Source organism: Panthera uncia, chromosome A2 (assembly GCF_023721935.1).
Source record: "Panthera uncia isolate 11264 chromosome A2, Puncia_PCG_1.0, whole genome shotgun sequence".
In the NCBI taxonomy this organism is placed as follows: Eukaryota; Metazoa; Chordata; class Mammalia; order Carnivora; family Felidae; genus Panthera; species Panthera uncia.
Window position 1 is genome coordinate 1,119,326 of NC_064816.1, and position 22,294 is coordinate 1,141,619.

Sequence of the window (22,294 nt, forward strand, 5' to 3'; positions counted from 1 at the left end):
CTTTTAAATTTACCTTTGAAAAAAATCAAGAAAAACGATAAACCGCCCGCCAGGACGGCCAAGAATAACGAGAAAAGACACAAACGGTCACCGTCAGGAGCGAAGGAAGGTACCGCTGGGACCCACTGGGCGCCACAGAAGAGACCCACGGAAGACAACCCATGCGGACTCGGCGACTCGGGCGGAGGGACCATACGCCACCGCGGCCGGCCCGAGACGCAGCTCGTGGACCGGGGACCCACGGCCGCCGAGGAAAGGGCCCGACACCGCCCGATGGAAACTTTCACCGAGGCCGCCCCCGGGCCCACACGGCTCCCCTGGAAAGCCCGAGGACCGGGTGAGGAGGCGCCCCAGGACCGGGCACCCCTCCCGACCCCGACGGGCGGGCTGCCAGGCCTGACGCCAAGACCGGGCCGGGGAAGCAGGTGGCCGGCCTCCTCTCGGAAGGAGGCTCACGAGCCCTCAGCGAAACAGGCGGGCTGAGCTCAGCGAGACGCCGGAAGCCAAGAAGCCCTGGGGCCTCGAGAGCACAGGGGAGGGGGGGCCGGGGCTCACCTTCTTCACCAGGAGGCAGACGTGGTGGCCCTGGACGGAGCGGCTGTACATGGAGGCGCAGGACTCCACTCTCTCCACCACTGTGACAGAGGGCGCAGGCTGAGGCCCGGGACGGCCCACCGGGGGCAGAGGGCCACCCGCGCATGCGTAAAGCCGCCCCATCTGCCGGCCACGTCGGGGGCCTTACCGGAAAAATGATGATGAAAACAGATCTTTGCTAGAAGGTTCTGGAAGGACATACTAATGCCGTCGACTTTGATTGAGCTCATGCTCAGGTCCCCAGACTCCAGCAACTTGGCAAAGGCGTCACTGTGAGAAGAACACAGGCCAGGGAGGCTGACAACCGGTGGGCCCCCAGCCCCAGGCGTGATACCTTCCTTCGTGTGCCTGCGGCTCGAGGTCTCTGACGGTCCTGTACGATGTCACGGGCTAACCCGCGTCCCCCAAATTCCTATGTTGACTCCCGACCCCTGGAGCTCAGGATGTGACTGTATTTGCAAACAGGGTCCTAAACCAGTAAGACCAACGTCCTTCTAAACAGAGGAGATCAGGACGCAGACACGCAGAGGGACGACCGCGTGAGGACACGGGGAGAAGACGGCACCTGCACGCCAACAAGCGTGGCACGAAAAGCGTCTAGCCCTGCCGACCCCCCATCACGGCCTCTGGCCTCTGGCACCAGGAGAGAACCCGTCTGCCGCCTGGGCCACGAGGCCCGTGTATCTGCCACGTGGCCCGGGCTGGCGGACGCTCGCCAGAGCCGACCTCCTGCGCCAATGGCAGACCGGGCCCTCCTGCCTTAGGCCAGGAGTGTCTGCCAGCTAACTGCGTGACGAGCGGAAGCGGGAGGGAGGTGGGCACCACGCACCTGTAGCAGGGCGTCGTGACCAAGTACGAGGTACAGCTGAAGTGGAGCTTGAAGTCCAGCTTCTCGTGGGTCGACCCTTCATCGTTCTGTGGGAGCGGGGGCACCGGGTGAGGAGGGCGCAGGGGGCCGTGGAGCGGGGACGCGGCCGTGGGCTCTGGGCCCCGCCTCCAGCCCCGTTACCTTGGCAATGAAGGACAGGGTCCCCTTGAGCTTCTGGGCCATGACGATACTCTGAATGGTGAATACAAACTGGGCCTCGTTGGAGATGCCTGGAAGAGGACAAGGGGACAAGGAGTGGGTCCCAAGAGCGGCACGGGGCGCTGCCCAGCTGGGGTCCGGCCCTGCCCCCGCCCGGGGCCTGCCCTCAGCGTTGCCCGCCCCGGTCGGGAAGCAGGTGACAGGAGGAAAGGGGGCTCCTGGGACTAAGAGGACCTGGGTCGGCGGGAGCCCCGACGCCCTGCCTGACGGCCCACGCACCTGGGGGCAACTGGAAAGGCACGGGGACGCCGTCGTGGACGGAGGAGCCCTCTGGCCGGGCCAGCCTGGTGTTGAGCGAGTCCAGCACGTTGAACTCCATGCCCTTCAGGAAGCTGCTGCTCTGGTTCTCCAGGACGATGGACACGGTGACCTGGCTGTCCTTCTGCAGGCTGCCCTGGATGTCGTAGGTCTGCAGGGCAAGGCCGGCCTCAGCCTCCGGGGCCCGCACGAGGGGCCCGGGAGTGCCGGCAACCCCGCCGTGCAAACGTACAACGCGTCCGAGAGGGGAAAGTGCTCGAACCCTCACGCGAGGGAAACCGCTCCGGTTCCATCCGTGGTCCCGGCCGCTCCCGCCCTTTCTCTGAGAGCCACTGGCCATCACGTCGGCCCTCGGGGCCCCCACAGCCAGCCGGCCCTGCGGGCCCACGTGGCGGCAAGCACCCACGTGCGCCTCTCTCCCTAGAAAGGCTCGCTCACTGCCCCCGAGCCCTACCGCGTCCCTCCTCACGCCCCGAGAAAGGAGCCCAAGGCCGCCCCAGCCCCCCTGCAATGCCCACAGCACTCACCATCTTGATGTAGGAGTTCTCGGCCAGGAGGCAGTAGCTGGACATGGGCTAGGAAGAGAGGAAAACGCTCAGCTTTGGCCAGCGAGAACCCGAGGGCGGCGGCGGCTCACGGGCCGGGCCCGTCGCCAGCTGCCAAGCGCTCCGGTGGGAACGTCGGGACCGACGAGAAGCGGGGTGTGGGGAGCCCTCGGGGGTCCCGAGCAGCGCACGCCTGCACCTCGGGGACGTCCCGCCACACGAGAGCGCCACCCCCCTGAATCCCACAGCCCCGGGGTCACCCGCCCGCGCCCACCGAGGCCCCACTGCCCGCCGGCCCGCAGACGCGGCTCCTAGACTCGGCCCGGGTCTGTCCCTGCGTCGAGGCCTCGGCGGGCCGTGGGGGCGCCTCCGGCCCGCGGGGGGCGAGTGAAGTACCCCTCACCGGGAGAGGCTCGTCAGCGAGCGCGCCGTTCTCCACGGGCTCTGCCGCCTCTTCACCTGGAGGCTGCTTCTTCTTGGGTTTCTTCTTGTCCTTGGGTCTCTCCTCCTTCTCCTTCTTGTGCTTCTTCTTCTTATGCTTCGAAGCCTTCTGGAGCAGAGAGACCAGGCTCAACCCTCAGCGCTCTCTCTCAGCTCGCTGCTGCCCAGCGAGGCACGACATGCACCGAGGCCACTCGGCAGCCCGCGGACGCGTTGCGACGACACGACGTCTCCGAGACGCAGGGCCAGCGAGCCGAGGGAAGGGGCACGCGCGGCAGAGTGCACAGACCAGCAAGCCCCGGGTCCACGGGGAGCAGGCGAGGACCTAGCGGCTCACTGCCGACGGGTGAAAACGCACAGGGAGACCAGCCAGAACCCACACGTGGACACGTGGCCCGGCAGCTCCTCAGCGCAGGCACAAGAACACACGTCCACACCAAAACCTGCACACACACCCTCGCGGGAACACGACTCACGACAACAAAGAGGTGAAAACTTCAGTGGGTGAACGGACACGCATGTGTCCACCGCACACGCGCACGTCCCTCGGCCGCAAGCAGAAACAAGGTGTCCGCACCCACTGCCCGAGGACGGACCCTGAACACACGACACTCAGGGAGGGGACCAGACACGAGGGGCCACGCGGGGTGTGAGTCCGCGCGTGTGAAATGTCCAGAACAGGTTCATCCGGGGACAGGAAGGGGGCTCGTGGGGGCCGGGGCTGGGGAGGGGGTGGGGGGTGACCGCGGTTTCTTTTGAGGAGAGGGAATGTTCTGGAATTAGGCACCGGTGATGGTAACACAACACGGTGAACGCCCCTGAACCACAGACTGTGAAAATGTGCGACTGCCCATGGGTGAGTTACTACCGAATAAGACGTAAAAACGAGAAGCCGCCACCAGGACCCCCATGACCCCCGTTCGCGGGATTCGGGAACGACCCTCTCCTGCACAGCCACGCGGCCACTCCACGAGGGCAGCCAAGGCACGCGCCCTCACCTTTTCGGGGTCCCGCTCATTGTCTCCGTCCTCGTCGTCACCTCGCTCCTCTCTCCTGGGCTCCTCGCCCCCTCCCTCAGGGGCAGCGGTGACGGCGTTCGCTCCAGGCTCTCCCTGCAGGAAGCCGGGCAGCAGCGCTCGAGGAGCCAACTGGCACCCGGGACAGGGTGTCCTCTGCGCCCCCAGCCCCGCATCCCGGCCCGGCCTCCCTCAGCACACGGGGCATCCGGTTGGCACCGAAGCGCACGGCCGCCAGAGGGGAGAGGCGGCCCGGCCCGGCCGAGGGGCTGCAGGCTGGGACGGGGGCCGTTCCTACAGCCACCGGCTGGGCCGGCCCCAACCTCGCCGGTCTGTGCGCCCACGCGAACTTGGGGCGGACAGCCCGGACGTGCACCCGTGTGTCCAGTGGAGGACCGGGTGGGGCCGGCACAGGCCACCAGGCTCTTACCGGGGCCGGGGCCGGGGCCGCGGCGGGCAGCGGGGTGGTGGACAGCCAAAAATCGAAGTCCTCGCCCTGGAACCACAGGAAGACGCGCCTTCGGTGAAGCAGCAACGCAGGCTCCAGAGGAGCACGGGCGGCGCCGCCCTGACCGGACGCGGCCGCTCCGGCTCCACGGGAACCCGCGCGCGGGGAGACCGGGCGGCACCTCCCGCCCTACCGGCGCCACGGCGGGCAGCCCCGGACGGCCGCCCACCGGCACGACCCCCAGGCCTGCCCCGCCGTGGCCACGCGGGCCGGCGTGGGGCGATGTGGCGTTCAGCGTGGGGGGCTGCGGGGTCCCTGCACCCGGCTGCCCGCGCCCACCTCCTTCTCCTCCTTTCTCTTCTCCTTCTTCTCTCGCTCTTTCTCTCTGTGCTTCTTCTCTTTCTTCCTGGGCTTTTTGATCTTCTTCTCCACGACAGGGACGTCCTCCTTTTCGGGGGACTTGGTAGTCTCGGCGTTTCTGTGTTTCTGGACGGGCAGCCTCTCGCTGTCGGCCAGGGGCCTGGGGGCAGGCGGGTGCATCACAGCGAGCACTTGACGGGGACACAGGAAACAGGACGGCCCGGCTCCGCCCCCGTGCTTACCTGTCCAGGTCGACGTCCAGGGCCCTGTAAGGGTCGTTGGGGTCTTTGTCGTCCTCGTCGCTGGGGAGAGCGTTCTGAGGGGAGACAGAAAGCGCATCCAGTCCGTCCGGCCCGAGCCCCCCGGGGTCTGTGAAGTCCCCCGCCCCCACGGGCACTCCGTAGGCAAGAGGTCGGGATGCCAGGGGCCCCCCGAGAACGCCAGTGACGGTAAGGCCCGCCCGAGCGTGGCCCCGGGAGCGGCGGTGGTGCCCGCGGGACACCTGCCCATGGAGGGAACCCGCTCCCCGTCCGTCGTGGCCCCAGCGGGCCGACCTCAGGCATCTCCTCGGTGACGATGTCCACCCGCTGCGCCGGGGCGATGTCCTCGTCGCTCTCTGTGTGCAGCGAGCTGTGGCGCCGCGGCTTGCCCCTCTTGTCCTTGTCCTTCTTCCTCCGCCTCCTGTCCTTCTCCAGCCTCTGCCGGTGCTCCCTCTCCTCCTGCAGCTTCACGTACTGGTCCGACACGGGCATCCCTGCAGGCGTACGCCCCACGGTGCTCAGCGCCGCCCTGGCCCCGAGAGCCATGTGCGGGAGGGTGGCCCCTGGGGGCTCAGCAGGGAGAGCGGCCCACGGCCCACCGTGGTCTGCGCTAAAAGGGGGCGAGGGAGCTCACAGGGGCTGCCACCGTGGCTGCCCGGGAGCAGGCAGAGGCTTTCCGAGTGCGGACGTGTGGGTGCGTGGCGGCGGGGGTGGGGGTGGGGGTGGGGGTGGCGGTGGGGGCGGCGGTGGGGGCGCGGTAGGGTCCAGGGAGAAACGAGGCGGCGCCAGCATGGAGAGGCTGGGGCCCTTGGCGTGTACCCCCCACTCACCCTCCAATCTGGAACCTACTCCAGCCAAGGATGCAGGAGGGGGCAGGTCCGGGGCTGGTAAGGCTGGCCCTTGGCAGCATCCGGGACCCAGACTCGGGCCCCCACCCCCTCGCTCATGGGTTCCCGGGGCTCACACCGCCTGTGCAAATACTTGCCTGGCACTTTCAGGGGCACCGAGAGGTCTATCTGCACCACGGGGATATGTTCCACTCCGGGCATGTCCTGGTACCGCTGGAGAAGCAAGCAGTGAGCGTTACCGGGTAGGACGCACGGACAGACGGAGACGCCTGAGGTGGGGCCACGGCCCAGGATGACACACGCACGCAGCCGGCGGTGTGCGGGACCCCTGCAAATGCGACGGGGCACCCTGGGGAGCACAGCTCCCTAAGACTGGGGAACGGTCCGTCAGCACCAACAGGCACGGGGCCGAGGCACAGCTTTCTCTCTGGGTCACCTACTTCGAGTTAGAAAAGTAACGCAGCCCGAACCCCCTGCGAGCGCTAAAATCAAAGTCAGACATCACAGGAGCTGGTGAGGGTGCACGCCAGGTGTGGGCCACCTCGGCCCCTCAGAAAGTTGAGCGGAGCCACGAGGTGACCCGGCAATCCCCAGAGGAGGGCAATGGAGCACCCATATGGAGCCGCGTCGACCGGGGGGAGCCCAGCAGGGGGAGGACACGGAGGAAGGCAGCAGGCACCACCTGGATTAAGATCTAGAACATTCTAGTCATGTGGAATACCCCACATCCACACCCGCTCCCGGGTCTTGGTGTTCAGACCCACCTGGCAGTTGGGCCACGTGGACCTACCGTGACAACCAAACACCGGCCTGGAGCTGGGGGCCCCTGGTGTCCTCCCGAGAGCGGATGGGGGCGCTGTGGGGCTCAGGGGTAGGGGAGTGTCTCTCAAGGACGACTTGGGGCCAGCCTCACCTTTTGGGGAGATGGGGAACTTTTGATGTAGAAAGGGTTGTTAGCCTGTTCCTGCTTCCGGGCTTCTCGACGCTGCAGGGACAGGATTCGAAGTGCAAGTCAGTGAATGCTCGTGGAACAGACCCTCCCTTCCAGGCGCGGACTGCGTCCATGTTCCAGGCCCCAGGCGGGCCCGGAACGCCCCAGTACTTTACTGGTGGCCCCTGACCAATAGGGAGACCGCAGCAGGAACAAGTGGGGGGACAGCAAGAGCTCAGAAATGACCCCGGGATGTGGAGATGGCCTTCTGTTTCAAGGATGTGAGCTCAGAGAGGTTGGGTGAGCTGTCTGAGGTCGCTCAGTCACGAAGAAGAGCTGAGCTGGGAGTCAGATCACACTGCCTGAAGGCTCAGCCTGCAGATGGGCAGGAGGAGAGCAGGACAGGCCACGAGGGGACCCCTTGTTTCAGGACGATAAGGCATGGTGTGGTGGGGAGCTGAGGGGATGCAGTATCTCTGGACTTTTCTGAGCTGTCTGAATGCTGCATGTTGTTATAAAACCTTCCACCGGAGGGGCGCCTGCAGGGCTCAGTGCGTTGAGCATCTGACTTTGGCTCAGCTCACAATCTCACAATTCATGAGTTCGAGCCCCGTGTCAGGCTCTGTGCTGACAGCTCAGAGCCTGGAACCTGTTTCAGATTCTGTGTCTCTCTTTCTGCCCCTCCCCTACTCACGCTGTCCTGGTCTCTCTCTCCCAGGTAGATGATAAACATTAAGAAAAAACATTTTTTTTTTTTAAACGTTTATTTATTTTTGAGACAGAGAGAGAGAGACCGAGCATGAACGGGGGAGGGGCAGAGAGCGAGGGAGACACAGAATCGGAAGCAGGCGCCAGGCTCTGAGACGTCAGCCCAGAGCCCGACGCGGGGCTCGAACTCACGGACCGCGAGATCGTGACCTGAGCCGAAGTCGGACGCTTAACCGACTGAGCCACCCAGGCGCCCCAAGAAAAAACATTTTTTAAATTAAAATAAAATCTTCCAAGGGCGCGGCCTGGGTGGCTCAGTCGGTTAAGCGTCCGACTTTGGCTCAGCTCATGATATCACGGTCCGGGAGTTCGAGCCCTACGTTGGGCTCTGTGCTGACAGCTCAGAGCCTGGAGCTGCTTCAGAGTCTGTGCCTCCCTTTCCCTCTGCCCTCTCCCGCTCGTGCACATGAGCACATGCACTCTCTCTCTCTCTCTCTACCCCCAAGATAACCATTAAAAAAATTTTCTTAAAATAAAAGACAATAAAACCCTCCACCTGGAAAGCACGAGTGAAACCCCCTGCCTGCCAAACCAGGCCCTATGACTCTCTCTGAGGAGCTCAGGCCTTAAGAGAAACCGCTTCTCATTTGCACAAAACCCAACCCAGACCTCCCAGGTTGGCTCAGTGCTCCCCTGAGGGTACTGGGACAAAGCTCAGATCGGACAGGACAGGAACATGCTCAGCACCTGGGGGCTCAGGGTCCAGGGTCTGCCCTGAGCGAGGCCGTCCGCCCCGGAGGCCCCAGTGGGAACGAAGCCCGGCCTCCCCGCACCCGGTGCTCACCCGGGCCAGCTCCTCCTCCTCTGCCTCCGGCTGCCGCTGCTTGGCATGGCGCTGCTCCTCGTCGTGGAAGATGGCCTTGGGCTTCTCGTCCTCAGACTCGCTGTCCGAGGGCGGCTCGTTGATCCAAGCGTCCAGGTCCAGGCTATAAGATGCAGGGGGGTCACGAGGCAGCTCCAGCCCGAGTGCCAGCCTCGCACGCTCATGGGGCAGATGAGACAGGGATACCCCTGTCCTCTTGGAGACGAGGACGCAAAAGCTAGGCCGCCACTTGAGATCATGGCTGCCCAGTGAGAGTCTAGGGGCCCCTTGTGACCCTCCTCGTGTTCTGGGGACCCCGTGCCGGCTCGTCATACCCGGTATCTGTAGGCAAGGGCTGCCCCGTCTACTTCCGGGGGGCGGCAGCTGGGACAGGGACACCAGTCAAGACCCCACTGTGGTTCTTTCACTGCTCTTCCTACCATCCTGGCCCATGTCCTCTGACGGGCCGCGCAGCTCACCCTTCAGGAACTGGAACCTTCTTCTGCGCCTTGGGAGCCACTGGATTCAGCTCTCCAGCAAAGAGGGCACTCACTTCTTCTGCTACCGGCACATCCTTGGCCTGAAGCTTCTGGATGTGCTTGACCAGCTGCAAGACGCAGGACGCCTGAGGAGACCACAGGGGAGTCACAGTTTGGTCACGGAGGACTGGCCCTGTAGGCCACTTAGCACCCTAACGCATTGCCCAGCCCAGGAGAGTGGCTGCCTCTCGTCTGACCCTACTGAGAACGTCTAGAAGGCACCGAGAGCAGCACAAGAAGTGGGCTCGGTTAAGTGTCCAGTTTCAGCTCAGGCCCTGATCTCAAGGCTGGTGAGTTCAAGCCCAATATCGGGCTATCTGCTGTCAACATAGAGCCTGCTTTACATCCTCTGTCCCCTCTCTCTCTGCGCCCCTCTGCTGTGCGCATGCGCTCTCTCAAAACAAATAAACGTTAAGAAAACATAGACGCGTGTACGTATATACCAAAGGCACCGAGAGAAGCCACGGGCCACACAGAAGCACCCGGGGAGGAAGATACCAGCCCTGGCTGCCGTGTCAGTCTGCAGGAGACAAAGACTGAAACGGGCCCCCAAACGAGACGGAGTCACAAGCAGAGACAGCACTGTCCTCCGAGACACAGACAACCCGAAACCGCAACTTCTAGGAGGCACCGGGCGCCGCCGTGCTGCCCGTCCTCTGCGGACTCCGACCCGGGACTCGGCTCGAGTGCGGCTCCCAGCCTGACGCAGGGCTCGAGGCCGGGGCACTGAACGCTTCTGTGAGGTCTGGATAACTGAGAGCCCTCCGCTGCCCCCGGGGCACCAGAAACGGCCCCCACCGAGCTCCCTCCCACCCGCCTGCTGTATGCAGCACGTGCCAGACCAGTCTGCCCGCAGCAAGCGGCCCGGTCCCCGGCCACCCGCCACCCCACCCGGGAACCTGCTGCCAACCGGCTTGATTCCGATACTTCCCTTGCAGGCCGGCACCTCCCACTCGTTCTCTCTCTCACGACCTGCCCCCTTCTCGCTGCACTCCACCTGCGGCGGACCACCCCCCCCCCCCCCGGGGGGGGGGGGGGGGGCCCGGAACCCGCCCACATCCCCGGGGCCGGGAGGGAGCCCTGGAAAGCAGATTTCTCCCAAGATGCCCTCTGGGAAAGGCGAAGCCGGCCACAAACGAGAGACACAGGCTCTTCCGGAGGCAGACCCCCGAGGAACGCTCACCCGCTCCTGGACCTCCAGGTCCGCGCTCTGCACAAACTGGGGCAGCCGCTCCACCATGAGCTGGGTGACGTCCTGGGCCGCCTCCGGCTCCGCCGCCTGCTCCTTCTGCTGCAGGATGGACGCGTAGAGCTTGACCACGTTCTGCACGTACACGGCCTGGATGTGGCCGGGTAGGGTAGTGACTTTAGGCCGCAGCATGGCCTCGAGGGTCTGCTGGGGCTCCTGCAGGTGCCTGCGGACAAGAAGGGCCCGATGAGCAGGCCGCCCCGCCACAGGGGTCACGTGGGCGCTCCCCCATCCCCAGGCACCAGGCCAGATGGACAGGACTCTAGGGAAGAAGCCACAGCAACGACGGGACGATGACGGAGTAGCAGCACAAAAAACAAAAAAAACAAAAAAAACAAAAAAAAAACGAAAAGAAAACAAAACCAGCTCGACAGCATCGTTGTAGCGACAGAACCTCCGCGGCTGCGACGGGCAGGGAGGAGAGGACACTGGGGAGAAACCCCGTCACCCCGGGCCACGCCGCGACCGGCTCCTCGCTGGGGCTCGTGGTCGGAAATGTGCACTTGATGCCGCGCCGTCCCCAGAGACGGCGGCCCAGGAAGGGGGCCCGGGGCAGCCGCCACGCCTCTCCCTGGGGAGCGCACTCACTCGGAGAACTCCCCGCAGATCCAGGCGGCCGCGTAGAGCACCTCGCAGATGCCGTTGCGCTGGGTGCTGCTGGCCACCAGGTGGGCGCTGTCGAGCAGCGCGGACATCTGCGACACGGCGAACTTGCGGATGGCCTTCACGCGGATGGCCACGTCCAGCATCTGCGCGGCGATGAGGTGGCCGTGGCGGGTGCCTTCCAGCCGGGTCAGCTCCACCAGGACGCTGATGTACCTGCAGGAGGGAGCCCTTGAGGAGCACGCCCCGTGCCGGCGCCCGCCCCCCGGGGCTGTGGGGCACGGACCACTGGAAGTTGGTGATGTGCTGATAGTTGCACTGGCTGCAGATGTCGATGATCTTGGTGAGCAGCTCGTCGCGGTAGGTCGTGCCCTCGGCCTTGTCCACGTGGCTCATCAGCTTCTTGACGATCTCCACCAGGTTCTTCTTGGACACCTGGGGGGAGGGGAGGAGCCGGTGAGGGAGGAGCCCGGGGACGCGTGCGGGGAGCGGGGAGCACAGGCCGGGGCGGGGCACACACCATTCCGTACAGGAGGTCGAGGGCCCGCAGGCGGATGGACTCGTCCTTGTCGTCCAGACACTGCAGGACGAGGTCCTTGTGGGCCTGCACGGACTTGGGGTGCGTCCTGAGGATCTTGGACATGGCCAGCAGGCCCAGGTATTTCACTGCGGAGACGGCGAGACCCCGTTAGCCCAGACGCGCCTTCACAGCCCTCGGGGCCTGTGCGGAGACAGCGACGACGTGGACGCCGCCAGGACGGGCTGCACGCTGGCCCCCGGGTGTCCTCAACAGTGGGCGCTGCAGGCCAGGTGACCTCCCGCATGCGGGGCGCCACTGTCTCCCCCTGAGCAACCCACACACAGGGTCGCCGAAGCAGGGCAGTGAAGCGCGGGCCTCCACGGGCCAGGTCCCAACAGAGCCTGTTTCTGTAAAAGCCTCGCGTGAGCACGTGGCCCGTGGTCACGACGGTGGGGGCGACGGGGCCCTGTCTGGCCCTTCGCGGGACAGGTCCGGCAGCCCCTGCCGCAAACAGATCTGGACTGAAAACGTGGGGCCAGTGCTCCCAGGCCCTCAGAAGCCCCTGACGCTCCGGTCCGGGCTCCGGGGCGCGTGACAGGCCAGAAGCCCTGATGGAGCATGTCTATAGAACACGCAGGCGCACGAGCAAGGCCAACGGGGGAGCTGGCCCCCCTGGACGGTCCCGGGGAGGCCTCAGGCAGGAGACATCAGTGCGGCTCCAGGCCTCACCCTGCACCTCTCCTCTGACCCCCCGACTGCGTCTCCCCAGCAGCCCCCTTAGCTCCACGCTGGAACTGGGGCTCGGGGACCTCGCCCGGGTCGCACCTCCCCGGGCGCGTGGGCACACGACCCACGGTCTCAAACTCCGCCAGCTGAACGCGGGAGGGGCCGTCACCACTGAGTCACACACTGAGACGGTGGTGCACGAGGGCAGCGGGCAGGGGCTGCGGCCAAGCGGAGAAAGATTGGCTTCTTTAAAACGCTGCCGAAGCCCGCGGCACCCCGTGCACACTAGGGGGCACAGTGGAAGAGTCCCAGCGCCTGTGCTCGTGCGGGATCGAGAGCCCCAGCGCCACACAGGCTCCGGGTGCAGGTACAGAGAGGAACTCACAGTTCTGGTCGGAGTCTTCTATCAATATCCTCAATTTCTGGACACAGAGCTGCAGAGGAGAAGGCGACAGTGGTCACGCCTCTGAGACAACAGTGAATCCTGTGACCCCAGGCCTGCCGTGTGCCCTGGTCCGGCTCACAGGTTCCTGGGACCAGGAGGGGCAGGGGGACACCCGGCCCTGCTCCCCGCGGCAGGAGGGCGGCCTGTGGGCTCCAACAGGGACATAGTTTGGGGACCGCCCACGTACACACTCCAGGGGCACGAACGTGTGTTCCCCTTGCTCCCTTGTCAACTCCATAGACGCGCGCCGCACGGGGCCGGGCGCAGGGCACGACGCGGGGGGAGGGGGGGGGGGGGGGGCGTACCTGGATGCTGGCGCTGTGGTTCGGCATGCCGGAGGACAGGGAGATGAGCACTGAAACAGAAAACCTTGTCTCAAGGACTCGCCAGTCCTCGCCCCACGTCCTCTGGGGGCGTCGGTCGGGGCGCCACACAGCACAGGCACGCCTGGCACTCTCCCAGGACAGGCCGGCTTGAGACCGCGTTTGGAACCTGACTCCGGGGCTCCCGCCGCCCTCGCCGGCAGGGGGCTCGTGTCCCGGAGCTGTCTGTGCAGACACAAGGTTTGTGCCGAGGACCTGCTCCCCTCCTGGGGTCTGGGGTCTCCGCCCGAGCCCGGCAGAGGCGCCTGCTGACCGACCCCCGGTGAGAACCTGAGCGCTGGGTCTCTGTGGCCAAGAACACAGAGAGCCCCGAGGCAGGCACCCCCGTCCAGGGCAATTTCCAGAGCCTGCTCCACCCCCACCTGAGACCCACGACCCTACAACGTGCCAGGCCTGCCTTGGCCTACTCCTCCCAGATCTCCTGCCCGTCACCAAGGATAGCTCTGATCCTGCCACACCTCGGTTTCCCCCATCGACCCCTCCAGACACAGATAAACCTCTCCACGTTCTGCGTTTGCTGCCTCTGGGTGCCAGCCTGCCCCAATGTCCACCCACCCGCCCTCCCTTTCTACTAGTGTCACTGAGCCTCTGAACACCCATGGCCCACGAAGTTCCAATCACAAAGTGTGGACCCCGGGCCAGCCTCCTGTGATGAATTTCAGGCTGTCCACGGGGCCGTGAGGAGGGACCAGAAGGCTGCCTTCCCAAAAGCTTGGGCCAGATAATCAGGCAGAGAGCAGGTGAACCCATGGGCCACTACATCCAGGAACAAGTGACCCAGACGGCAAACTAGGACACGGCCAGCCGGCCTGGGGGCAACGACTCTGGCTCCGCCAAACACAGCAGGTGGAGGGGCAGATGCACCCCCCAGCACTCTGTGTGGCCCTCAGCCGGACTCAAACCAGGGAAGTGCCTTCCGATCCCGCCCTGTGAAACCTTCCCGTGGTAGGTTCTGTGCTCGAGAGTTCACGGGGGACGGCACGGGGCCGGAGCCTCGCTCTAGAATACTCAGGAAGGAGAATCTTGCTGGCAGGGGAGGTGCGTGGCCGAGGGCGGCAGGACGCGGCACTGGAGGCCGGAGGCGGGCAGGGGCCCTGGGCGCATGTGTCCCACGGCCGGTTGTGGCCCCCGGGGGTCCCGATGGGGGAGGGCGGGCCCCTCACCTGCGATGACGGTGTTCACGCACTCGTACAGAAGAGACATGGCGGATGTGCTGGCGGAGGAAGAGCAGAGGGTGAAGACTGGGAGGCCCGAGGCGGAGGCAGGCCTGGTGGCCCCGCACGCTCCCGTCGCCTGGGTCCGCGGCAGTCCCCGGGGGACACTAGCCTCCCTTTCTAACCGCCGGCGGTGACCTCTGATGTCCCCAGAACCCGTTTTGTGATGTCCGTGAGGGAATGCCACCTGCCCTAAATGTCTCTCCGGACCTGGGACGGCCCCCTGCCCCGCCTCAGGGGCCCACACACAGGTGGGCACAGCACAGACGTCCGTGGCCCCAGTGCTACCCCTGGGGGCGTCCAGTACGGCCCAGGGTGACACCCAAGGGCAGGCACCAGGTGCGTCTACTCCACTCTGACATCCTCCGAGGTGACGCTCTTGATCCCGAGTCACCTAAACCTGACAGCATGGCCGCCACCTGTCCCAGAGAACAGGGGCCAGCAGCCCGTCCACACCATAGTCACGAGACTCATGGCTTCCCGTTAATCCCCTCTGAAGACCACAGAGCCGCACCACATGCAAAGATGCCTGTCGTTTAAAACCAAAGATGCTCTGAGCCCAAGGCCTCACGCAGGGCACGTGGCGCTAGGTCTGATGTGGCCACGAAACCCCCGTTCCTCCCGCTGCCCATCCTCCCAGGTCCCCTGGAGAGCAGATCTCTGGTGCCATCCGCCACTCAGCGTCCGTGCTTCAAGCCCAGGCACCCAGAGTGGAGTGGGAGCTCTTGCAACATTCCGGAACTGGCCAGAGACCCAGCCAGACGGCCAGGGCCTACTGGTGAGCTAGGGGTCTTCCTTCCTTTTGTTTTCACTGGTGCTGTTTCCAAAACGGATTCACAGCCCCCAGTGTCCCGGGAGGGCCGGCATGAGCCTCGGTGGCACAGCTCATGGTCCAGAGCCAAGTCCCATGGCGTGTGTTTGCTTCTTGCCACCAGGACTCTCCCCAGGTCCCCCCGAGGGCCCAGAGGGGGCACGGGGCTGCGTGCGGCAGACGAGGTCACGTGGGGGTCGAGGGCTCACCTGTGGATCAGGTTGGTGAGAGGCTCGATCAGCTTCTTGCCCAACCTTGGCTCCAAGGGGGTCAGAGCACCAAACTAGGGACGACAGAAGCCGGGGGGGGGGGGGGGGCGGTCACTCGTGGCAGGAACAGAACCGTGCGGACTCCGACCCGCACCCACACGCCCAGGGGACTCCTAGGACACGCCGGGGCCGTTTTGTGTGGGAGGAAGGGAAGGTCAGGAGGGATACTTGCCAGTTTGATAATCTTGATGAGGACCCAGTTGTTGGTTGAGGAGGTCATCAGCTTGAAGAACAGGGGGGCAAGGGAAAGGTAGTTTTTGGGGTTACGCCTGGCCAGTTCACAGATGACGTTGACTGCGGCCGACTGGACCCCTGTGAAATAAGGGGGTGTCCCATCAGCAAGGGAGTCCCTCTGCAGCAGTTAAGAGTCTCAACAACACGGGGAGGTACAGCCTTCTCGAGGAGGGGCGTCCTCCTCAGGCTGGTCCCCCCAAGTGCAGGGAGCCCTGCTCTGTGCCTGGCACACTGCCCATCACCTGTGGGCCGGGTTGAAGTACCAGTCACGTCAGGGCTAGGCTCCCAGCGGCCAAGGCCAAGGCAACAGACACGGCCCGTCCCATGAGTCTGTGGGCTGCTCCCCTGCAGGTCCCAAGGAACTCCGGGCTCAGGACACCCACCACGCCTGCCGCCTCGCTCCTACTTTCCTAACAAAACTTTCCACGGCCTGTGATTCTCCTGAAGACAAGGCAGGCTCTCCCGAGAGACAAGCTGGGACCTGCCTTGTGTCACAGAAGCCACCTGACACTGCTCAGCCTGGGGAGTCCTCAACGAAGGAAGGATTTGTAGAGGACAAGTAGGCACGAGCCCCGTGGTGGGGACTGGGGCCAAGACACCGGCATCAAGTCATGAGCGCTAAGGTGTGACCAGACAGCGGGCACTCCCCAGTGTGGGGACGGCGGGGGTCTGCTGAGAGGCTGGAAAAAGGGCAGCCCAGCGGCAAGGGGACACCCAGCACCCAGAGCTCGGCGCCTAAACCCCACACCAACAAACGGGGCCAGGCTCCTCGGAGAAATGGCGGGTTCCAGGCCAGAGCGCGGGAAGCAGGTGCCAGAAGGGAAGGAGGCGCTGTCTGGAGAGATCCCAAGACGCGAGACCGGGACCCAGTGCCCCTCCAACGCTTTCCCTGCAGCATCCTGCACTAGGGGCTCACAGATGCCACGGAGCCCTGCGCCCCCAGCCACCCCCCTGGCCAATCGACAAACCGGGATCGGGGTCCTCCAGCTTCTCCTTCAGGCGGGGGAACGCGGGGCGTAGGGACTCGGGGTACTTCAGGAACACCTTGTACATGATCAGGACAGCCTTCTTCCGAATGTACGGCTTGGTGTGCGACATCTGCAGGGATAGAGGTCCGGTCAGCCTCCCCGCCACACCGCTACTCTCCCGGCGCCGGCCCTGCTCACCTCCCCCGCTGCCCCTGTCGCCCTCCCCGCAGCCACCCAGCTCACCTGTCCTGCTCACCTGTCCTGCATCTGCCCGAGTCTCCCCTCCATCACCCGAAGGAAAGCCCTCTCTCCAGCTCATCTGGTTTCTGGCCTCCAAACCAGGCCTGCTCACCTGCTCCACTGCCCCCAGCCCAGGGGTCACATGATAGTGTCGTGGACAGAACTGAAACCTGCTTCCCTGTGCCTGTGACCCCAGGTCCGCCCTCCAGAGGCTGAGACCCTTGTCATACACTGGCTGGAACCCGATGAGGGACAGACAGAGGGACGGGGCCCTGAACTGGAAAGCAAGCCTCTGCCTCACGAGCCTCCAGCTGCCGAGGCCCGTTCCCACAGCAGGGTGCCAGGGTCCCCTCCACACGTGACCCGGACTCTTGTCCTTTCGGGACTCTGCTCTGGCCAGAAAGGCCTCCTGCCTCCGATGCGCATGGGCCCTGGGGACCTTGCCCCGAGAGAGCTCCCAGCCCCACGACCCAGCACTGTCTGGGCCGGGAGGGCAGAACTCTTGCTCCGGCTCTCGAGAGCCACCAGGGACACGATGTGAACGAGTGGGCGGGGGCGAGTGTGGGCAAAGTCAGTTACGACCGGGCCAGCTGCATGGGGCAGGGCCGAGGCACACCGGCCCCCGTTCTAGAAGCTGCTGGCACACAGTCTGAGACCACAGGCTGAGACTGATCCATCCACACGGCAAACAGGCTGACCTGGACGGACGGACCTGTCCGGGGCGGAACGCAGCCGCCCTTCTGCTCTGCCCAGATAAAACCGGATGGGAAAAGGCCTCCCAATTAGCTGAAGATTCAGGTGTACGGCTGGTGCCCCTGAGGACCACGACTTCTAAGAGGACATCTGCGTTTTAGAAAGATGCTCTGACAGCCTAGAGAGGAGCCCTGGGTGGGGTCCTGGCCCTTCAGGTGACCGAACCACCGGAAGTCAAGTTGTGGCCAGAGGGAAACACGGCATCAGGGATGGAGCCGGAAGAACCACGCTAACCACGTGCGGGGCCTGCTGCCACAACCTCCACGGCCACCACCGGGCAGGGAGGTGGTAAGTGGCAGGGACGCGCCGGGGGACGTGGGCGCTTGCCCCGGGCCCCGGGCAGGACTAGTGAAAGAAGGTGACGAAGGGATGTGAGGGTGGAGACAGCCGGAGCCCGGGGCCCCACCGGTGAGGGGGTGGGGGACATGGCAACCCGGTGCCCCGTCTCTTCCGGGGGAACCTGGCCCACTCCCACGTGCCCGAGTGTCCCTGGTGTGACGGTTAACCTCCGTTTTCCAGGCACCTGGACGGACTAAGTCACATCACGGGGCAAAGGCCAAGGGGGGTCGGGTACTCTCGCAAACTCACCAGTGTCATGATGTCGTTGGCCAAGTCTCTGGCAAGATCTGGGGTAACAAAACAGGACAGGCCAGTCAGTGCAACGCCAGTGTCGTACTGGCTGGGGCTGCTCAGGTCCTGGAAAGGGAAGGAGGAGGGTCAGCGGGCAGGTGCCACCCGGGCATCACGGGCTCCCGGCCCTCAGTCTGGGGCTGTGCCTGTCTGGGGAGTAGCGAGCAGCAGCCCATTCTGGGACTGTCCCCGAAGAGCTGGGACGGTGGGAGAGCCGTCCCCGCCCCGCTGGGCACAGAGGCCCACGGCGGGCACCGCCCTCCGCACAGACACAGCCCGGCGTCCCAGGGCCGTGACCACAGGCGGGGCCGAGCCTGTACCAGTGCCTGGCTCGCGAACTGCCCGCCTGTTTGTGATCCCCGACGTGAGGGGAAGGCACATCCGGCCGGCCCTAACCGCCCCCCAGGCCTGCGGCAGGGGTCCCCAGACCAGAACCAGGGGCCACTCCTCCGGCCCCGCCCAAAGGCACGGCACCTACGGCCCAAGGCTCGTGTTTCGGGCGGGCAGCCGCCAGAGGCCTCTGGTTACACAGCGCAGAAGGGCCCAGCCTCCACGCCAGGGAAGCATCGTCTGTGCCAGAAACCTGCCCTGGGGATGCTTTCCTAAGGAACCCCCCAAACACCATCTATACGTGGTAAAAACAGACTGAGAGGCATTTTAGGAGTTGACCTTCCAGACTGTGGGGACAACCTGAAGAGGCCAACTTCGGAAACCCACTCCAGCCCAGGCTGACGGGACGGAACCAAGGGGGAGCCCAGGCCCTGGACGGCCAGGCTCCTTCTTCAGCGAGACTTACGCGGGGCTTTTCAGAGACAGAAGTTTCTGGGGAGGACGCCTGCGTCACCATTAAGTGGGAGGAGCCCCAGCTGAGGGGACGGGGGTGGGGCCGGTCTGCGGAAGCCGTGTTTCAGAAGTCACGGGTTTATTTAAATGACACACGTGGGGGCTCAGTCGGTTCAACGTCCAACTCTTCATTTCGGCCCAGGTTGTGATCTCATGGGTCTGTGAGATCAGGCCCCATGTCGGGCTCTGTGCTGACAGCAGAGACCCAAGCGACCCACCTCTAGCACACGTCCACGCGGAGACGTCTGAACGGAGGTCCTTACAAAGGGGTGGGTGGGGGCACGGCTGCGCCCTGGCACTGGGCCAGAGACTGTTCTTGCTGGGCGGGTGGGCTGGTGCCTGGGGGTCCAGCAGCCGGAGGGCCCCCCCCACCGGTAGGCTCCCCCAGTGGCCGCTCCCGGCCGGGCTTGCCCCTCGAGGCCCTGTGGCGTCCACTTCTGCCATACAGCCTGACCACCGCTACCTCCTCACGACCACAGGCTCGTGCGCTCAGACCAGTGGCCCGGCCCACGCCAAGCGCTCACACACACCCCGGCCAGGAGCCCGGCCCGGGTCACCAGGTGCTCCCGCGAGGGCGACCGCAACTCACGGGGTCCGGCCCGCAAACCCCACCGCCGGTGAGCTCTGCCTCTCCCTGACACCCCCTCACTACTGCACAAAAGATGCTCGAAGCTCTGCGGCCGAGGAAGAAAGTTACCACTCGGTGATCTTCGAGACTAAGACACAAAAACTTACACGCGACTGAGATGTGTACGCAGCGTGACTAAAAGGGCCCCGGGCAGGGAGGCCCCCGCGGGCAGGGTGTGCAGCCCCGAGGAGCACTCCCAGAGGGACAGGGGCCTGAGACAGCCCTCCAACTCCCAGAGCTCCCCCCCCCCCCCCGCCACCGCCGGGGCAGGGAAGGGGGACGTCTGGCAACCTCCAGCCTCACCACTGCCCGAGGGCAGGGAGATGGCCCGCCACACCACTCCTGGGCGTCTCCTGCCGATGCCGTGGCCACGTTCACGAGCCACGGGCTTGCGAAGGGAGTCACGACAGCGAGAGCTCGTGGGCCTCGCCGCTCGTTCAGAGCAGCAGAAAAGCCAGCGTGGAGGATACTACGGGGACAGGGTGACTCGAGGGCACTCGGTGAGGGCCAAGGACGGCCTACCTTGCGGATCTGGTTCGTCGTCAGCATGATGACGTCGGTCCCCTCGTGAAAGCACTGGGAAGCAGCGAGGTAGCCGATCCGCTGTGAGTCAGACACAGGGCGTCACACACGAGGCAGGGGCCGGGCGCCCTGGGGAGAAGCCCCCAGGCCGCCCCCCGAGCTCTGTGCCAAGCAGCCCCTGGTCAGGCAGTGACAGCCTGCTGCTGGCCGCGGGAACACTGGTGGGTGGGTGCCAGAAAGTCATTCTAGGAGGAGGAGGAGGAGGAGGAGGAGGAAACTGCTCCTGAGTTCCAGACCCGGCCTTTGAAATGCAAGTTCTCATAAGGTCCGCCAGACCAGCCGGTCCTCTCCCCAGCATGTGTCCTGACAGCCTCCTGGGCAGCCAGGAGCTCCCTTTACATCGAATCTGTAAGTCATCACAAGCACTGGGTTTTCTTAGCACTCGGGTCCCTCTGCCAGGCTGACGCAGACACCTACGTCACACTGGCACACGGACGAGATGCTCTCGTACACGTGCAGAGCGCCTCCCGATTCTGGCAACACAACATTTTGTTTCTTCACCGAGAGTAACCGGTGGGCAGGATGACGGTGTCCTTCAGAGGGAGTGCAGGGCTGACCCAGGCAGTGACCCTTAGGCGGGTGCGAGGCCCCGGGGACCTGGAAATGGTCTCCGCTGCCCGGCTGGTGAGACCCCAGGAAAACTACGGAGTGCCCTCAACTGGGCCACACAGACGGCCGATCGTTTTTCAGAATATTTACGAGTTATGATATCGAGTGAGGAGGCAGCGCTCCAGATCCCTCACAAGCAGGACCCCTGCGAGGTGAAGGAAAACGCTCAGAAAGGACCACGAGGCCCTGGGGCCAGGTGACAAGTGGTGGCCTCTGTGCAAGACCGTCGGTGCTTTCTTGTTTTTTGGACAGTTACACATTTATCTTTCCTGGCGTCAAAAAACATAGGGCGCCAGGGTGGCTCAGTCAGTTGAGCATCTGACTTCAACTGAGGTCATGATCTCACGGTTCGTGGGTTTGAGCCCCGCATCTGGCTGGCTGCTGTCAGCTCAGAGCCTGCTTCGGATCCACTGCCCCCCCGCCCCCGTCCCTCCCCCGTGCACACGCTTTCTCTCAAAAATAAACACTAAAAATGAGATACACATACATAATCCTACAGACCCATCATTTCACTGACATTCCTCGAAGTTGAAAAAGGAAAGCACACAAATGGTGCTAACAAATAACGTGACAAACGTGAGCTGGTGATGTTTGAGGTGTGGAGGTTTGATTGGAACAGGCCGCTCGTGTCCCGCACTCTGTTTCTGCGTGGCGTGGCGTGGCCCCTGGCCACCCTCACCCTCTGCCACCACGCGGTTCAGGTCTCAAAGCAAGCTCGCCCGCCTCACCTTGAACGTGAACTTGGAGGCGCTCATCACTTCTATAATGTTGAAGGCAGCCCAGCTGATGTCATAGCCCAACATCTGTAACTGTTGAAGAGACAGGCGCGCTGATTTTCACTCGCACGCCGAGGCTTGAGCCCCAACGTCCAACATTCTGTCTCAGCTCCTACAGGACCGCCACACGCTTCCCGAACAGGCGGGCCTCTCCACGCACACACCCCGGGGCATTTCATTTCTCCTTCTGACGGGCTTGCCTTCCCATTGAAAACCACAGGGCCACGTTAATCACAAACACAGGATGAAGGCCTGTGGTTGAAATACTAGCATCCAGGAGTACTGGTTAAAATTCCCCACACCCCCGAAGTGACGAGGCGCCCCTGGCAAGCCTTCCACCTCCCTTCTGACCAGCAGAGGGGCCAGAAGAGGGGGGCCTGGCCCAGGCCAGGCGGGGCCCACCATGCCCCGAGCCCCAGGGTCGTCGCGGCGTGCCCTCCCTCAACTTTGTGCCAAGGCCGGCGCCTGGAGCTGATGGTGTCCATGTCTGGCAGGCGGGTAGAAGCGGACGGTGGACGGATAAACGGGTGGACAGAAGGACGGATGGAGGGATGGTGGAGTCTACAACCCGCCTGACGGCATCGGGGTTGGGGGGGGGGCACCGCCTGAGCAAACAGTCCGCGGTACTTACGTAGGTCAGCTTGCAGACCGCGTTGGCTTTTACTGCAATGTTGTCTTGCTTCAGCTCTTGCTTGATTTCATCAATGCACTGAGAGATATACTTTGCCTAAAAGGGAAGCAGACAGCGTTGGAAAATCCCAAGTGTCTAAAACGGTCAAGAAAGCAGGCAAACACAAGAGGCCGCCCGCCGTGTGATTCCGCTGGCGTGAAACGCCCCGAGCAGGCACATCCACACGCACAGGAAGCAGGTTGGTGGGTGTCGGGGGCTGGGGGGGGGGGGGGGGGGGGGGGGG

General features: G+C 64.4%; 1 protein-coding gene across 3 annotated transcripts in view; it reads right to left on the reverse strand.

Annotated features, from left to right (window-relative positions):
- The window catches only part of AP3D1 (adaptor related protein complex 3 subunit delta 1), a 37,481-nt gene that overhangs the window by 3,619 nt on the left and 11,568 nt on the right, over nucleotides 1-22,294 (reverse strand). The window contains exons 2-31 of one of the 3 annotated variants that reach the window (XM_049639548.1): nucleotides 22,012-22,107; nucleotides 21,333-21,413; nucleotides 19,936-20,016; nucleotides 17,901-18,008; nucleotides 16,320-16,449; nucleotides 15,290-15,429; nucleotides 15,058-15,131; nucleotides 13,987-14,036; nucleotides 12,746-12,795; nucleotides 12,381-12,429; nucleotides 11,270-11,415; nucleotides 11,036-11,184; nucleotides 10,735-10,965; nucleotides 10,081-10,312; nucleotides 8,838-8,983; nucleotides 8,341-8,482; nucleotides 6,771-6,842; nucleotides 5,995-6,070; nucleotides 5,304-5,503; nucleotides 4,992-5,065; nucleotides 4,729-4,909; nucleotides 4,372-4,437; nucleotides 3,924-4,037; nucleotides 2,888-3,031; nucleotides 2,467-2,514; nucleotides 1,901-2,090; nucleotides 1,604-1,692; nucleotides 1,424-1,509; nucleotides 743-864; nucleotides 556-635 (exon numbers count right to left, since the gene is read on the reverse strand). In XM_049639548.1, coding sequence (XP_049495505.1) covers nucleotides 556-635; nucleotides 743-864; nucleotides 1,424-1,509; nucleotides 1,604-1,692; nucleotides 1,901-2,090; nucleotides 2,467-2,514; nucleotides 2,888-3,031; nucleotides 3,924-4,037; nucleotides 4,372-4,437; nucleotides 4,729-4,909; nucleotides 4,992-5,065; nucleotides 5,304-5,503; nucleotides 5,995-6,070; nucleotides 6,771-6,842; nucleotides 8,341-8,482; nucleotides 8,838-8,983; nucleotides 10,081-10,312; nucleotides 10,735-10,965; nucleotides 11,036-11,184; nucleotides 11,270-11,415; nucleotides 12,381-12,429; nucleotides 12,746-12,795; nucleotides 13,987-14,036; nucleotides 15,058-15,131; nucleotides 15,290-15,429; nucleotides 16,320-16,449; nucleotides 17,901-18,008; nucleotides 19,936-20,016; nucleotides 21,333-21,413; nucleotides 22,012-22,107 — 3,447 coding nt within the window. Of the gene's footprint in view, nucleotides 1-555; nucleotides 636-742; nucleotides 865-1,423; nucleotides 1,510-1,603; nucleotides 1,693-1,900; nucleotides 2,091-2,466; nucleotides 2,515-2,887; nucleotides 3,035-3,923; nucleotides 4,038-4,371; nucleotides 4,438-4,728; nucleotides 4,910-4,991; nucleotides 5,066-5,303; nucleotides 5,504-5,994; nucleotides 6,071-6,770; nucleotides 6,843-8,340; nucleotides 8,483-8,837; nucleotides 8,984-10,080; nucleotides 10,313-10,734; nucleotides 10,966-11,035; nucleotides 11,185-11,269; nucleotides 11,416-12,380; nucleotides 12,430-12,745; nucleotides 12,796-13,986; nucleotides 14,037-15,057; nucleotides 15,132-15,289; nucleotides 15,430-16,319; nucleotides 16,450-17,900; nucleotides 18,009-19,935; nucleotides 20,017-21,332; nucleotides 21,414-22,011; nucleotides 22,108-22,294 lie in introns of those variants that run through there. The other 2 variants (XM_049639547.1, XR_007459760.1) reach the window with 2 other exon arrangements.